The 17,334-nt window shown below is 41.8% G+C and overlaps 1 protein-coding gene across 1 annotated transcript in view; it reads left to right on the forward strand.

The window, feature by feature from the left end:
* Window positions 1–17,038, forward strand: part of Apob (apolipoprotein B) — a 37,751-nt gene extending 20,713 nt beyond the window's left edge. The window contains exons 20-29 of the mRNA XM_006981434.4: window positions 465–580; window positions 1,993–2,203; window positions 2,791–2,966; window positions 3,092–3,279; window positions 4,184–4,329; window positions 5,127–5,500; window positions 5,967–13,409; window positions 13,936–14,050; window positions 14,155–14,338; window positions 15,193–17,038. Coding sequence (XP_006981496.1) covers window positions 465–580; window positions 1,993–2,203; window positions 2,791–2,966; window positions 3,092–3,279; window positions 4,184–4,329; window positions 5,127–5,500; window positions 5,967–13,409; window positions 13,936–14,050; window positions 14,155–14,338; window positions 15,193–16,779 — 10,540 coding nt within the window. The 3' untranslated portion in view covers window positions 16,780–17,038. The remainder of the gene's footprint in view (window positions 1–464; window positions 581–1,992; window positions 2,204–2,790; window positions 2,967–3,091; window positions 3,280–4,183; window positions 4,330–5,126; window positions 5,501–5,966; window positions 13,410–13,935; window positions 14,051–14,154; window positions 14,339–15,192) is intronic.
* The last annotated feature ends 296 nt before the right edge of the window (window positions 17,039–17,334 follow it).

Below are 17,334 nucleotides of genomic sequence, written 5' to 3' on the forward strand. Positions count from 1 at the left end.
TCAGCATGAAAGGCACAAGTCAACTTTTCAACTCATCCAAAAGTCCCGGACAGCCTGGAAACTTCCCTTGCCTGGGGCTTTTGGAGAGATTATGTAGAACGTTAAGGACAATCACTAGCTAAAGAAAGATGATAGCTGGGCAGGGGTGGCACTCGCCGTTAATCCCAGCACTCGGGAGGCAGAGCCAGGCGGATCTCTGTGAGTTTGAGGCCAGCCTGGGCTACAGAGTGAGTTCCAGGAAAAAGCTACACAGAGAAACCCTATCTCCAAAAAAAAAAAAAAACAGAGAGAGAGAGAGAGAGAGAGAGAGAGAGAGAGAGAGAGAGAGAGAGAGAGAGAGAGAGATTAAAACTATTCATGCATTTTTGTGGTCTATGAGGCTGGATTGTTGTGGGGGGGGCATGTATTATTACTATCTTTAAAAGAGCTAACAGTGTGTACTGGACATGCCATGACATCTTTAGGTATGAGCTGGAGCTGAAGCCCACAGGAGAGGTGGAGCAGTATTCGGCCAGTGCAACCTATGAATTCCAAAAAGAGGACAAGGTGGACACACTGAAGTTCCTAGTTCAAGCAGAAGGTGGGTATCCACAATGAGGCCATTCCATCTCTGCCTCAGTCTTGGGTTCAGGACTCACAAGGAGGACATCTTTATGGTGATACATTTAACAAGTATGTCCTGAGTTCCTAGTAGATGTCAGGCCTTTTCTTAAAACTGAGGCTAGAAATGAAGTCTTTACCTTCATGGGAGTTACAGTAATCAAGACAACATGTATTCAGGATGTTAGACCAGGGTCAAGGGGTTGCAGAAACAGAGTACAGAAGGCTCTAGGAAATCATCTACATGGTAGGGAGAAAGGAGGATGGTTGAAATAAAACGAAGATGTAACGAAAACTTTCACTGGTAAAGTGAAATTTTGTTCATTTGTCTCTTGTTTTCATTGTGATTTTCGAGACAGGGTTTCCCCATTGTAGCTGGCTGTCCTGGAACTCACACTGTAGACCTCAAAAACTCACAAAGATCCACCTGCCTCTGCCTACTGAGTGCTGGGATTAAGGGCGTGTGCCACCGCTGCCAGAAGATCTTTTTAAAAAGAGAAAGAGGGAAATATGACAGGATAGAGAGGAGATAAGCCCCAGGGGAAAGAGTTGCAGGCTAAGGGGCTAGCCTGTGCAAATACTCTGAGGTTGGAACAGATTGAGTAAAGGTGGGAAAGAGACAGAACTGAGAGTCTAGTATGCAAGTGATTTCTGTAGTCCAGGAAAGAGGTGGAGGTGTTTGGATCTGAGTAAGTTTTCAGGCTATTAGAGCAATAGTGTGGAGAGAAAACAGCAAGGATGAGTCCACAATGTGATAAGTGTCTGTGGAGACGATTTGGAAGGTAGTGAGGCAAGAAAGAATGGTAAGTGATGGGGTGATGTGAGAAGTCATCATATTCTTGTTGTATTTGGAAGAATTAGAGCTTGCGTTCCTTGAACATCTGAGCATCCCCCACCTCAGGTCTTTTCCTGCATGCCCCGCACCCAGATGAAACTCAGCATGATTCAATCCTCTCCTCGCTGTGGTCTCGCCCACATATCCTTTTAACAGGGAGATATTGTTGTGGCCAACGTGTAAGAAATAGCCCCTCCTTTGTCCCTGTTCCCTTTCCTCCTAGCCAGCCCCCCACGTCTTCATGACATTGACTGTCATCGGACACAGGTAACTGATTTGCTTACTGTCTGCAGACCCCACTGACCACTAAAAGATGAGCCATACAAGGGCCAGGTATCCCAGTGCCAAGAACAGTGCCGAGCTCATTATAAACCATCAGGAAATACTTAAAAATTAAGTGAATGGATAATAGCATGGCCAATGGGGAAAATCATCTTAACTGGTGTCCTCATTTAAACCCATGGTAGTCAGGGGTTTGCAGCTTTCTTGTCGGCCTCTTTTGTCCTCTGCGTAGACTCACAGCACTCATCTCTCGACTCTCCCGTGTACTCTTTCAGGAGTACAGCAGTCCGAGGCTACCGCAGTGTTCAAGTACAATCGGCGAAGCAGGACTTTATCCAGCGAAGTCCTAATTCCAGGGTTTGATGTTGACTTTGGGACACTCCTCAGACTCAATGATGAATCCGCTAAGGACAAAAACGCTTACAAACTCATCCTGGACATTCAGAACAAAAAGATCACTGAGGTCGCTCTTGTGGGCCATGTGAGGTAAGGAAAGGTTTCAGTGACCTGAGCTGAACTGGAGGCCTTGATGGCTCTTTGCTTTCTTTTTCAAGCCTTATACATCTGGCCAAACCAGAGCCATCTCTATTCTACAGTCTACCTGCAAATATCGTTCTCAACATGTTCACCCTTTGCACACGTTTAGTTGGACATTTCTATTATTTAAAAAGCACTTGTTATCTATTTATCAAGTACCATGCTGAATGCATTAAAAATTGTCTCAGTCCCTTGTCCCTATTTACTGGCAAGGACATGATAACTCTGAGTGGTTTAATTGTTTGGCTAAGGCTATAGAGAAAGGTGCAAATAGTATATATATATATACATATATATATGTATATATACATATATATATGTATATATATAAAGCTTATCTACCTCCCTGCAAACTCCATACTCCATGCTGAATATTGGCTTTATAAGTTAATGAGTTTGGTCTATGTATGGTCAGATACCTGATTTATTCATGTCTGGGTTTTATCACCAAAAATGAAACTTCTAATTATTGAATGCTGGGCAGCTCCCTGGAACAGACGAAAGTCATTGATGCCACCTGATTTCCTCTTCAATAGTTATGACAGAAGGGTAGATGGCAAGATCAAAGGTGTCATTTCCATACCACGTTTGCAAGCAGAAGCCAGGAGTGAGATCCACACCCACTGGTCCCCCACCAAACTGCTGTTCCAAATGGACTCCTCTGCTACAGCGTATGGCTCAACCATCTCCAAGAGAGTGGCATGGCGTTATGGTATGTGTCCCTCCCGTCATGTGAGCCCTTTCCAGGGCACTGTGTGCTTAAGAGTAGCTGCTTAGAGTAAAAGCTATGGGCTGACCTAACGCCACTGACAGCCATGTTGCCTTGTGCATTTTCAGACAATGAGAAAATCGAATTTGACTGGAACGCGGGAACCAACGTGGATACCAAAAAAGTAGCCTCCAATTTCCCTGTGGATCTTTCCAGTTATCCTAGAACTTTGCATGAGTATGCCAATGGTCTCCTGGATCACAGAGTCCCTCAGACAGACATGACTTTCCGGCACATGGGTTCCAAATTAATTGTTGTAAGTATGATCATGCAGCAGAATAAATACATGGCTGTAGGTGCTAACTGCATCACCAACTGACGTAGATGCAGAAATATCCAAAGATGTATAAGCAAAGTATGCATGGCTAGTTTCCCAGGCACACAAAGCAGCATATAACAAATATCCAATGAATGCCACTAAGCTAAAGAGTTTTCTGTGTTAAAAGAAGCTTCAGTACACTGGCTAGGGGATCTGACATATATTTGTATGTGTATGTGTCTGTGTATCTGTGTGTATACATATATATGTGTGTCTGTGTATGTATGTATATATGTGTATATAAATGTATATGTAGTTAGTTATAGTTTTATATATAAATATGTAAAGAAGGGAAAGGATCGCTCAGTCAGTAAAGTGTTTGCTGCACAAGCATGGAGATCTGAGTTTGATCCCCTTCACCCACATAAAGCCAGGCAAGGTACTTGTGATCCCATCACAAGATAGTGAGACACAGAAGAATCCCTGGGGCTCAGTGGCCAGACAAATTGATGAGCCCCAGGTCCCAGGGAGAGAACTTGGCTAAAAACAACAAGCTGGGCAAACAGTATGAGAGAAGGAAGGACATCTGCGGTTGGCCTTTGGCCTGCATGCACACTTGTAAATGCATGCACACATGCACACATGGACATACAACGACACACACACACACACACACACACACACACACACACACACACACACACACACAAATGAATGAGTAAAAATAAAATACAGAGAAATCAGTCACTGGAAATCCATACTTTGCTGTAACTTACCTTTAACTCTCAGGGCATCACCTGCTTGATAATGGACCTGCAAATGTGAACTCTCAGCTCACGTTAATTGTCCTTGGAAACCCACTGAGACCCATGTCTTGCTCTCAAACTCTGTTGTTTTATAGGCAACAAACACATGGCTTCAGATGGCATCCAGGGGTCTCCCTTACTCCCAGATGTTACAGGATCACCTCAATGGCCTCTCGGAGTTGAACCTCCAGAAAATGGGATTGCCTGACTTCCACATCCCAGACAACCTCTTTCTAAAGAGGTAAGAGAGGAAAACGGGGAGCATTATCTTTGTACTGTGCAAAGGAATGGGAACATTTTACCTAGCCTGATTTATACTTTCCTGTTGAAAAATTTCAGAGAAATTTATTTAAGCACTTGGAATATACATTGGAATAACAATGAATGGTTATTCAAATGTAACAAATACCACCTAATTTATTCTTATAGATCATCATCATAATCAGCTACATGTATTTACTGAAAAGATTACAAAGCCTCTTTGATACCCAAGGCCATTTCTGGGGTTCAGCAGAAAGAGTACTATGCAAATAACATCACTGAGACTCATAGAGGCTAATTCTAAGATAACGTTCCCAACTGGTGGAAGCTAAAACTACCATCTACCTTTACGAACTCTTAGACCTGTGTTCTTTTACATATCAAGTTGCTTCTATTAGGTTTAGCAAATGAGTGTCAAGTATCTACTATATGCAAAATGGTAGAGTAGAAACAGTGAGAAGACAGAAACTGGGTAAGGTTTCATCCTTTCTGCCAGAGATAGGTCTTGCATACACCAACAAATGAACTAGTAAATGATATATAAGCAAAATTAGGGTGCTCTCTTTGAGACTGATCCAAGGGATCATAATGATACAGAGGTGGTTCTTGGAAGGGTTTTGGAAGAGTTTGGCAGGTAGAGGGAAAAGGAAAGGGTCCAGGGCACAAGAAATATGATGGTGAAAAGAACATAGTAGGCTAGGGAAAATGGGGAGTCAAGACAGAGAGTTTTGAGTTCTTAATGTCTGACTGTGGGGACACTGTCTTTGTTCACTTCAGCGATGGCCGGGTCAAATATACATTGAACAAGAACAGTATAAAACTGGAGATTCCTTTGCCTTTGGGTGGCAAGTCTTCAAAAGATCTAAGGATGCCAGAGAGTGTGAGAACACCAGCCCTCAACTTCAAGTCTGTGGGATTCCATCTGCCATCTCAAACGTTCCAGGTCCCCACTTTTACAATCCCCAAGACACATCAACTGCAAGTGCCTCTCTTGGGTGTTCTAGACCTTTCCACAAATGTCTACAGCAACTTGTACAACTGGTCAGCCTCCTATACTGGTGGCAACACCAGCAAAGACCACTTCAGCCTTCGGGCTCAGTACCGCATGAAGGCTGACTCCGCGGTTGACCTGTTTTCCTACAGTGTGCAAGGTGAGGTCTGCTCGGGTAAAGGGTCCATGGAGCTAATATATCTCACATCCTGATGGGAGAGCTCTAGGAGGAAAGAATGTAGGCTTGGAAGTCTTTTCATTCATTCAACTAATGAAACTATTTATTAAGCATATGGTAAGGGTTCAATACTATGGTAGACAGTAACAATAAAGCAGCCATATATACGAGCAATTATAATTCAGTTTAAGAAATGCTATGATACAGTATATACTATATAGTATGAGGTGCAGTGGAAACATTTGATAAGGGGACCCAACAAGGTTTGCCGCAACCCAGGAAGACTTCCTGGAGGAATGCCTTTTGACTCCATATTTCATGTATACATTACAAATGCCACTACTACAATTGACCCAGCTGTATAAGGTTCCTGGTGACATTCAACATAAAGGTTATTCTGGAAATTTGTTGCTTAATTTAACCAGTATCTTTAATTTTTTTCTGTTAGGATCTGGAGAAACAACATATGACAGCCAGAGTACATTCACATTGTCGTGTGATGGCTCTCTACACCACAAATTTCTAGATTCAAAATTCAAAGTCAGTCATGTAGAAAAATTTGGAAACACGCCAGTCTCAAAAGGTTTGCTAACATTTGAAGCATCTAGTCCCTTGGGACCACGGATGTCTGCTACTGTTCACCTGGACTCAAAAAAGAAGCAGCATTTGTATGTCAAAGAAATCAAGGTTGATGGACAGTTCAGAGCATCCTCGTTTTATGCTCAAGGCAGATATGGCCTGTCTTGTGAGAGAGACCCTACCACCGGCCAGCTGAGCGGGGAATCCAACATAAGGATTAACTCCACCTACCTCCAGGGCACCAACCAGATAGTGGGAGTGTACCAGGATGGAACCTTCTCCCTCACCTCTACCTCTGATCTGCAAGATGGCATATTCAAGAACACGGCTTCCCTGAAATATGAAAACTATGAGCTGACCCTGAAATCTGACAGCAGTGGACAGTATGAGAACTTCGCTGCTTCTAACAAGCTGGACCTGACATTCTCTAGGCAAAGTGCATCGCTACGTTCTGAACATCAGGCCAATTACAAGTCCCTGAGGCTTGTCACCCTCCTTTCTGGATCAGTCACTTCCCAGGGTATGGAATTAAATGCTGACATCTTGGGCACTGACCAAATTAATACTGGCGCTCACAAGGCAACACTAAAGATTACCCGGGATGGACTGTCCACCAGTGCAACCAGCAACTTGAAGTACAGCCCCCTGCTGCTGGAGAATGAGTTGAATGCAGAGCTGGGCCTCTCTGGGGCATCCATGAAATTATCAACAAATGGCCGCTTCAAGGAACACCATGCAAAATTCAGTCTGGATGGAAAAGCTGCCCTCACAGAGGTCTCATTGGGAAGCATTTACCAGGCCATGATTCTGGGTGCAGACAGCAAAAACATCTTCAACTTCAAACTCAGCCGAGAAGGGCTGAGGCTGTCCAATGACATGATGGGTTCTTATGCTGAAATGAAACTTGACCATGCACACAGTCTAAGCCTTGCAGGTCTCTCACTGGACGTCTCCTCAAAAATGGACAACATCTACAGTGCAGACAAGTTTTATAAGCAGAATTTTAACTTGCAGCTACAGCCCTATTCTTTTGTAGCTGCTTTAAGCAGTGACTTGAGATACAACGCTCTAGATGTGGCCAACAGTGGGAGGTTACGGCTGGAACCACTGACACTGAATGTGGGTGGGAACTTTAAAGGAACCTATCAAAATCATGAGCTAAAACACATCTATACCATCTCTTATGCTGACCTAATAGTAGCCAGTTACAGAGCAGACACTGTCGCCAAGGTTCAGGGCGTGGAATTCAACCATCGGCTTAACGCAGACATCAATGGGCTGGCTTCCTCTGTTGACGTCATCACCAACTATAATTCAGATCCACTGCACTTTAACAATGTTTTCCACTTGGTTTTGAAACCATTCCAGTTGGGCATCGACACACACACGAGTGGAGATGGGAAACTGGCTCTCTGGGGAGAACACACCGGGCAGCTGTATAATAAGTTTCTGCTGAAGGCAGAACCCCTGGCCCTCACTTTCTCTCATGATTTCAAAGGATCCACAAACCACGATCTTGTGCACAAAAGCAGTATCAGTACCGGTCTTGAACATACAGTCAGTGCCCTGCTCACACCTGCGGAGCAGACAAGCCGCTGGAAATTCAAGACCAGACTGAATGACAAGGTATACAGCCAGGACTTTGAAGCCTACAACACTAAAGACAAAATCGGTGTCGAGCTTCGTGGACGGGCTGACCTCTCTGGGCTGGACTCACCAATTAAAGTGCCATTTTTCCACAGCGAGCCTGACAATGTCCTTAATGACTTAGAGATAAATGATGCTGTGGACAAGCCCCAAGAATTCACAATTGTGGCTTTTGTGAAGTATGATAAGAACCAGGATGTTCACACCATCAGCCTCCCGTTCTTTAAAAGCCTGCCGGAGTATTTGGAGAGAAATCGAAGAGGAATCATAACTCTACTGGAAGCCATGCAGGGAGAATTGCAACGCATCGATATTGATGAGTTTGTGAGGAAGTACAAAGCAGCCCTGAGCAGACTTCCACGGCAAATCCATGATTATCTGAATGCATCTGACTGGGAGAGACAAGCAACCAATGCCAAGGAAAAATTAACTGCTTTTATGGAAAATTATAAAATTACAGACAATGATGTACTAATTGCATTAGATAGTGCCAAAATCAACTTCAATGAAAAACTTTCTCAACTTGAGACATACGTGATACAATTTGATCAGTATATTAGAGATAATTATGATCCACAGGATTTTAAAAAAGCTATTGCTCAGATCATTGATCGAATCATTGAAACGTTAAAAATTCTTGATGAACAGTATCATATCCGTGTAAATCTAGAAAAATCAATCCATAACCTGTATTTATTTGTTGAAAATGTTGATCTTAACAAAATCGGCAGCAGTGCAGCCTCTTGGGTCCAAAATGTGGATACTAAATATCAAATCAGAATCCAGATACAAGAGAAACTGCAGCAGCTCAGGACACAGATACAGACTATAGACATTCAACAGTTGGCTGCAGACTTGAAACAACAGGTTGAAGCTATTGATGTCACCAAGCATTTAGATCAATTGAGAACTGCAATTCTATTCCAAAGAATAAATGACATTATTGAGCGTGTCCAACACTTTGTTAGGAATCTTATTGAAGATTTTAAAGTAACTGAGAAAATCAATACTTTTAGAGCTATAGTCCATGAGTTAATTGAGAAATATGAAGTAGACCGGCAGCTCCGTGTTTTAATGCATGAATCAGTAGAGTTGGCCCACAGATACAGCCTGGGTGAGGCTCTTCAGAAACTAAGCAATGCGCTACAACAAATTGAGATAAGAGATTACTATGAGAAATTTGTTGGGTTTATCGATGATGCTGTCAAGCAGCTGAAAGCATTGTCTTTCAAAAATGTCATCCAAGAACTAAATAGATATCTTGACATGCTGGTGAAGATGTTAAAAGCATTTGACTATCACCAGTTCATAGATGAAACCAACAGCAAAATACGTGAGGTGACTCGGAGAATCAATGTTGAAATCCAAGCTCTTGAACTTCCCCAGAAAACTGAAGCGTTGAAACTGCTAGCAGGAGACTTCAAAGCCACGGTCTCCGCCTACCTGGAAAGACTCAAAAACACCAAAGTAACCGTGTTTATTGATTGGCTGCAGGATGCTCTGGTTCACATAAAAGCCCATTTCCAAGACACTCTAGAAGATGTGCGAGACCGACTTTATCAAATGGACATTCAGTGGGAACTCGAACACTTCTTATCCTTGGTAAGCCAAGTGTACAATACACTGGTCACCTATATTTCTGACTGGTGGATTCTAACTGCTAAGAACATTACAGATTTTGCAGAGCAATACTCTATCCAAAACTGGGCTGAGAGTGTGAAAAGGCTGGTGGAACAAGGGTTCACTGTGCCCGAAATCCGAACATTTCTGGGGACCATGCCTGCCTTTGAGGTCAGTCTCCGTGCTCTCCAAGAAGCTAACTTTCAGACTCCTGACTTCATAGTCCCCCTGACGGATTTGAGGATCCCATCAATTCAGATAAACTTCAAAACATTGAAGAATGTAAAAATCCCATCAAGATTTTCTACCCCAGAATTCACTCTCCTCAATACCTTCCATATCCCCTCCTTTACAATAGACTTGCTGGAAATAAAAGCAAAGATTATCAGAACTATTGACCAAATGCTGAGCAGTGAGCTACAGTGGCCTCTTCCAGAAGTGTACCTGAGAGACCTTGAGATGGTGAACATCCCTCTTGCAAGACTCACTCTGCCGGACTTCCACATACCAGAAATCACAATTCCAGAATTCACAATCCCAAATGTCAATTTCAAAGATTTTCAAGTTCCTGATCTTCACATACCAGAATTCCAGCTTCCTCGCCTCTCACACACAATCGAAATACCTGCTTTTGGCAAACTTCATGGCATCCTGAAGATCCAGTCTCCCCTCTTTACATTAGATGCGAATGCCAACATACAGAATGTAACTACTTCACAGAACAGAGCACAGATTGTGGCTTCTGTCGCTGCTACGGGAGAGTCCAAATTTGAAGCTCTCAATTTTGATTTTGAAGCACAAGCTCAATTCTTGGAGCTAAATCCTAATCCTAACCCTCTGGTCCTGAAGGAATCTATGAACTTCTCCAGTAAACATGTGAGGATGGAGCATGAGGGTGAGATACTATTTTCGGGAAAGGCCATTGAGGGTAAATCAGACACTGTTGCCAGTTTATACACAGAGAAAAATACAGTGGAGTTTAATAACAGTGTGATTGTCAAGATAAACAATCAGCTCACCCTTGACAGTCATACAAAGTACTTTCACAAGTTGAGTATCCCCAGGCTGGACTTCTCCAGTAAGGCTTCCTTTAACAATGAAATCAAGACACTATTGGAAGCTGGACATGTGGCATGGACTTCTTCAGGGACAGGGTCATGGAATTGGGCCTGTCCCAACTTCTCAGATGAGGGCATACATTCATCCAAAATTAGCTTCACTGTAGAAGGACCTGTTGCTTCTTTTGGACTGTCTAATAACATAAATGGCAAGCACCTGAGGGTCATCCAAAAACTGGCATACGAATCTGGCTTCCTCAACTACTCTAAGTTTGAAGTCGAATCGAAAGTTGAATCTCAGCACGTGGGCTCCAGCATTCTAATTGGCAAGGGAACAGTACTGCTCAGAGACGCAAAGGCAGAAATGACTGGGCAGCACCATGCTGACTTACATGGAAAAGTTATCGGGACTTTGAAAAATTCTCTTTTCTTTTCAGCACACCCGTTTACAATTACTGCATCCACAAATAATGAAGGGAATTTGAAAGTTAGTTTTCCACTAAAGTTGACTGGTAAAATAGACTTCTTGAATAACTATGCACTGTTTCTGAGCCCTCATGCCCAGCAAGCAAGCTGGCAAGCAGGTGCTAGATTCAATCAGTACAAATACAATCAAAATTTTTCTGCTATTAACAATGAACACAACATGGAAGCCCGTGTAGGGATGAATGGAGATGCCAACTTGGATTTCTTAAACATACCTTTAACAATTCCTGAAATTACTCTACCTTATACAGGGCTCACAACTCCCTTACTGAAGGATTTCTCCATATGGGAAGAAACAGGCTTGAAAGAATTTTTGAAGACAACAAAGCAATCGTTTGATTTAAGTGTAAAGGCTCAATATAAAAAGAACAGAGACAGGCATGTCTTTATGATTCCTCTGAGCACTTTTTATGAGTTTATTCTCAACAATGTCAACTCCTGGGACAGGAAATTTGAGAAAGTCAGAGACAGTGCATTAGATTTTCTTACCACATCCTATAATGAAGCAAAAATTAAGTTTGATAAGTACAAAACAGAAAATTCCCTCATTCAGCCCCCCAGGACCTTCCAAAGTCATGGGTACACTATCCCATTTGTCAACATTGAAGTGTCTCCATTTGCTGTAGAGACAATGGGCTCCAGCCATGTGATACCCAAAGCAATAAGCACCCCAAGTGTCACAATTCCAGGACCTAATGTTATCGTGCCTTCATACAGGCTAGTGCTGCCATCCCTGGAGCTGCCGGTACTTCATTTCCCTAGGAATCTTCTCAAGTTTTCCCTCCCAGATTTTAAGGAATTGAGCCCTATTGACAACATTTATATTCCAGCCCTGGGCAATTTTACCTATGACTTTTCTTTCAAATCAAGTGTCATCACGCTGAATACCAATGCTGGACTTTATAACCAATCAGACATTGTTGCTCGTTTCCTCTCTTCCTCTTCATTTGTCACGGATGCCCTGCAGTACAAATTGGAGGGCACTTCACGTCTGACGCAGAAAAGGGGACTGGCCATAGCTGTTTCTCTCACTAACAAATTTGTAAAAGGCAATCATGACAGTACCATTAGCTTAACCAAGAAAAACATGGAAGCATCCATGAAAACAACTGCAAGCCTCCATGTTCCCATTTTAACAATGAACTTCAAGCAGGAACTTAACGGAAATGTCAAGTCAAAGCCCACTCTCTCATCATCCATTGAACTAAACTATGACTTCAACTCCTCAAAGCTGCACTCCACTGCTAAGGGAGGTATCAACCACAAGTTCAGCTTGGAAAGTCTCACTTCCTACTTTTCCATTGAGTCATCCACCAAAGGAAATATCAAAGGTTCTGTCCTTTTGCAGGAATATTCAGGAAGTGTTGCCAGCGAGGCCAACACATACCTGAATCCTAAGGGTACTCGGTCTTCAGTAAGGCTACAAGGAGCTTCCGTAGTTGATGGTATCTGGAACATTGAAGTAGGAGAAAATTTTGCTGGGGAAGCCACTCTCCGACGCATCTACGCCACATGGGAACACAGTATTAAAAACCATTTGCAGGTAGACAACTTCTTTGTCACAAAAGGAAAGCAAATGTGCAGAGCCACCCTGGAGCTCTCCCCATGGACAATGTCAACCCTTCTACAGGTTCATGTGAGTCAACCCAGTTCCCTTCTTGATCTCCATCACTTTGACCAGGAAGTAACCCTGAAAGCCAATACTAACAACCAGAAGGTCATCTGGAAAAGTGAAGCCCAGATTAATTCACAGGTCCTTCAGCACAATGTGCAGTTCTCCAATGATCAAGAAGAGGTACGCCTTGATATTGCAGGATCCACAGAAGGACAAACCATCTTTCTACCAGTATACTTGCAGAAACTCCTACAGATGGATGGAAAGAGACAGTATCTTCAGGCTTCAACGTCTCTTGTGTATACCAAAAACCCTAGAGGCTATCTTTTCTCACTGCCTGTGCAAGAACTGGCTGATAGATTCATTATACCAGGGCTGAAACTAAATGACTTCAGTGGAATAAAAATCTATAAGAAATTAAGTACCTCACCATTTGCCCTCAACCTAACAATGCTCCCGAAGGTAAATTTCCCTGGGATTGATGTGTTAACACAATACTCTAAACCGGAGGACTCCTCTGTTCCTGCCTTTGAGGTAATTATACCTGAAGTTCAGTTCATTGTGTCCCAGTTCACACTTCCAAAGAGCTTTCCAGTTGGCAATGCTGGCTTCGATCTGAATGAGATAGCCAACATGATTGCAGGTGTGGATCTGCCTAGCGTCACCCTGCCTGAGCAAACCGTTGAGATCCCACCTGTCAAGTTCTCTGTACCTGCAGGAATTTTCATTCCTTTCTTTGGAGCACTGACTACACATGTTGGGGTGGCTTCTCCTGTGTATAATGTCACTTGGAGTGCTGGTTTGAAAAACAAAGCAGATCATGTTGAAACCTCCCTGGATTCCACGTGCAGTTCAATCTGGCAGTTTCTGGAGTATGACCTAAAAGGTAAGGAAATGTTCTTCCACCTCTCCTGGATACTATGAGTTTTCAATTGAGTTTTGAGTAAATAATTACATATTTAATTGGCATTAAAGGAACAATTGTTATCTGTAGCAAAATGTAGAATGAAAAGAACATGTATGTTCCACCATATATTTTTAAAACAAAACTAGAACACCTACGTACATTGAAGAACAAATTTAAAGAAAATAGCTTTTTTCTGTAATAATTTAAAGACTAATAATACCTTCTATTTATTTAAAATAAAAAAATCATAGGGATTTGGAATATAGCTCTGTGGTAGAGAACATGCTTAGCATGTATGAAGCCCTGGGTTCAAACCCCAGTACTACCACAAATAATAATAATAATAATAGTAATAATAATTTTTCAAAAAATCTACAAATTGCACAGGATATGTTTTAAATTTTTAAGTTAGGTGATTGGTTAAGGTATCTGTCCAAGTTTTCAGTACACACACACACACACTTACAATGATGTACCAATGACATATAAAATCTCTCCTATACAGTTGTGGGCACACACAAAATTGAAGATCATATGTTCATCTGTAAGAACAAAGGAACACTTCAACACCGTGACTTCACTGTGGAGTACAAGGATGATGGTGTATTTAAAGGACTTTGGTATGAAAGTATTACTGTCACTTGGCAATCTTTTCAAAACTTGCTGAGACACTTGCTGTCTCTGGCCCCATTTTGTTATCACTCATCTTCTTTTCTGATTTCAGGGTCTGGCAGGGAGAGGCTCACCTTGACATCACCAGCCCCGTGTTGACTGAGCTCCATCTGCACTACAAAGAAGATGAGAAAAGTCTGTCTGCCTCAGCAGTCTCCCCAGCCATAGGCACTGTGGGTCTGGAGTCAAGCAGAGATGACCAGAGTGTGGAGCTGAATGTTTACTTCCTCCCTCAGGTGGGTCTCAGCTGATGAGTATCACGTGCTCAAAAGCAAGTAGAGAAGTAGAGATGATTCATTTCCTTCTAGACGCCTCTCTGACAGGATTCTCAAACTAGAGAAAAGAGAAGTCACACGCCTTCCTTGAGATACTACTGTCCTGAAAACATTACAGTACATCTTTGCTGAGATTAATTATTAGACATGCCCATGAGACCCAATTAGCACTATTATCTTATGGCTTTCTGGGCAAAGACAAGAGTCAATACCTAATCTCCTAAGACATGCACAAATTCTGCCATGTGTACAGTTTTTAAATCATATTTTCTGGATTTTTCTTTTTTGAGGCTTCATAATTCTTCTCCACAGTGAAGTTGTTAGATTGAGGTACATCAAATTCATATGATGTCATTTATAAGCTCTACTGGGACCAAATCAGAGATGACATTGCTACAAGGAGATAAGCCTAAAGCCAGTCATTAGCTTGGGAAGTGAATGCTGAAGTTAGAGCTCTTGAGCTGGACTTTTTCTTCTTTATTCTAGAATGTGTTTTTTTCCCCTATCTCTTTCCTCCTTTTCCAGATTTTCCATTCCAAGAAGTCTTTAGTGTTAAATGCCACTAAGTAGATATCACACATACCTTTTTATCCTCTAGGAAGCATGTGATAAAGAGAAATTAACATCAGTGGGCCTATTTAACCACAAAACAAACACATGAACTAACAAAGGAGGGCTAAGTCCCCCTTCAGAATATGAATGACTCTCCTCTGGTTTTTACTTTTAAGTGCTAATGAAATTTTAGTGTAGTATATTATATAATCAGAGTCATTGAGAGTATGTTTTTTTCATCTGATTTATTCTTCTGGTTTTAGTCCCCTCTAGACAGAAAACTCAGCATATTCAAAACCGAGTGGAGGTTCAAGAAGTCTGAGGATGGAAAGCACATCAAAATTAATTGGGAAGAAGAGGCAGCTTCCAGATTGCTGGGCTCCCTAAAAAGCAATGTGCCCAAGGCTACAGAGGCTATCTATGATTATGTCAATAAGTACTACCTGGGAAATGCTTCTTCAGAGCTGAGGAGGAGTCTGCAGAACAATGCTGAAAGTGCTAGAAAGAAGATTTATAAAATGAACATGGATTTCCAGAAGGCAGCCCATGATGCCTACCAGGAGTGGAAAGGCAAGACCCAGAATCTGTATGAGGAAATGTTGGCTCAAGAGGGCCAAAGCATCCCAGAGAGACTCCAGGACACCGTGGTAGACAGCCTAGTATATGTTACTCACAAGTACCACATGGCAGTCACGTTTCTCACTGACTCATTCATTCATTTCCTGAAAAACAATACATTCCAGCTCCCAGGTAATGGCGGAATGTATACTATCGATGAACTCTGTACGATGGTCATGAGGGAAACGCTGAAATCACTGTCTCAGCTATGTTCAAGTTTCTATGGCAGTTTAGAAAAACTGCTTTCCTATGTCCAAGACCTAGCTGAGAAATTGGGCTTAATCAATGACATAAAATTTAAATTTCCTTTTGTTTCAAAAGCCAGCAAACTGCCAGATGTGATTCTGGAGTACAGGAAGCTCTTAAACATTTCATCAGACTTAATCCAAGAGTACTCTAAAGTTTTCCAGAATACTAACTTCACAGAAATACTAAGTGATCTTCAGATCATTTTGGAGAGAATTTTAGACATCACAGAAGAAAATATTCAATGCCTAAACAACAAAGAATATGCTTGCTTCACTGATTATATCAATACAATCTTCAAAATACATATCCCAAATGCTTTGAAATTCCTAAGAAAAGAACTATATCCTATCTGCAGTGAGATCAATGACTCTGTTCAAAGCATACTTCAGGAGGGGTCTTACAAACTACAGCAGGTCCATCAGTACATAAAGGCTCTTCGTGAAGAGTATTTTGATCCAAGCATGGTTGGCTGGACAGTAAAATATTATGAAGTAGAAGAAAAGGTGGTTGACCTCATCAAGTCCCTCTTAGTTATCTTGAGGGATTTCTATTCTGAACACAGTGCCAGGGCTATTGATTTTGCTTCCAAAATCACAACTCAGGTTGAGCAATTCATGCCCAGGGATATCCAAGAATGTCTTAGCATCCTTGCTGATATAAATGGAAAAGGGAAGGAGAAGATTGCAGAGCTTTCTATTATGGCAAAGGAAACAATTAAAAGCTGGCCCACTGTAATGAAGGGAACCATTTCTGAGTACCACCAACAGTTCAGTTCCAAACTGCAGGATTTTTCTGACCAGTTCTCTGATTACTATGAAGAATTCATTGCCGAGTCCACAAGATTGATTGATCTATCCATTCAAAGCTACCATGAGTTTCTGAGATACATCACCAAGTTACTGAAAGAGTTGCAGGTGGCCACAGCCAATAATGTGAGCCCCTACATCAAGCTTGCCCCAGGAGAACTGATTATCACTTTCTGATTCATTTATTCATCTATTCCAATTAAACTGTCACATAGTAGGAGACATGACATGCTACTATAAAAACCAACCAACTGAACCAGCCCTGCAGCCGACAGTAAGATGCACGTGTGAACTAGGCCTACAACCACACTGGCATAAGAACCAAGAACTCAGGAAGACACATTTTTACAAGTTAAAGAAAAAATCAAGATCTGAGTTATTTTGTTAAACTTGGGAGGGGGTGAACAAATAAATGACTTCTTTATTGTGCATCATACCCTTCAGCTTGGCTCATTTGTATTAAAACAATAGAATGAGTGTATCAATTCAAAGGTTCTGGCCTTCCTAACCTCCACAAGGACACACACACTCACATTTTAGTGATAAAAATAAAGGGAGAAGGTATGGAGGAAAATATTTTTCTTCTTATAAAAATAGGTAATTGATCTCAATAACTACATTAACTAAGTGAACAGGAAAAGGGTTTTGTATAAATTTAACCTGAAGAACATCACATATACGTCATATGTCTTTAAGTGCCATACCATCTTCCTCAACTATCTGTCTGTGTCT

The sequence above is a fragment of the Peromyscus maniculatus genome, chromosome 22, assembly GCF_049852395.1.
Source record: "Peromyscus maniculatus bairdii isolate BWxNUB_F1_BW_parent chromosome 22, HU_Pman_BW_mat_3.1, whole genome shotgun sequence".
In the NCBI taxonomy this organism is placed as follows: domain Eukaryota; kingdom Metazoa; phylum Chordata; class Mammalia; order Rodentia; family Cricetidae; genus Peromyscus; species Peromyscus maniculatus.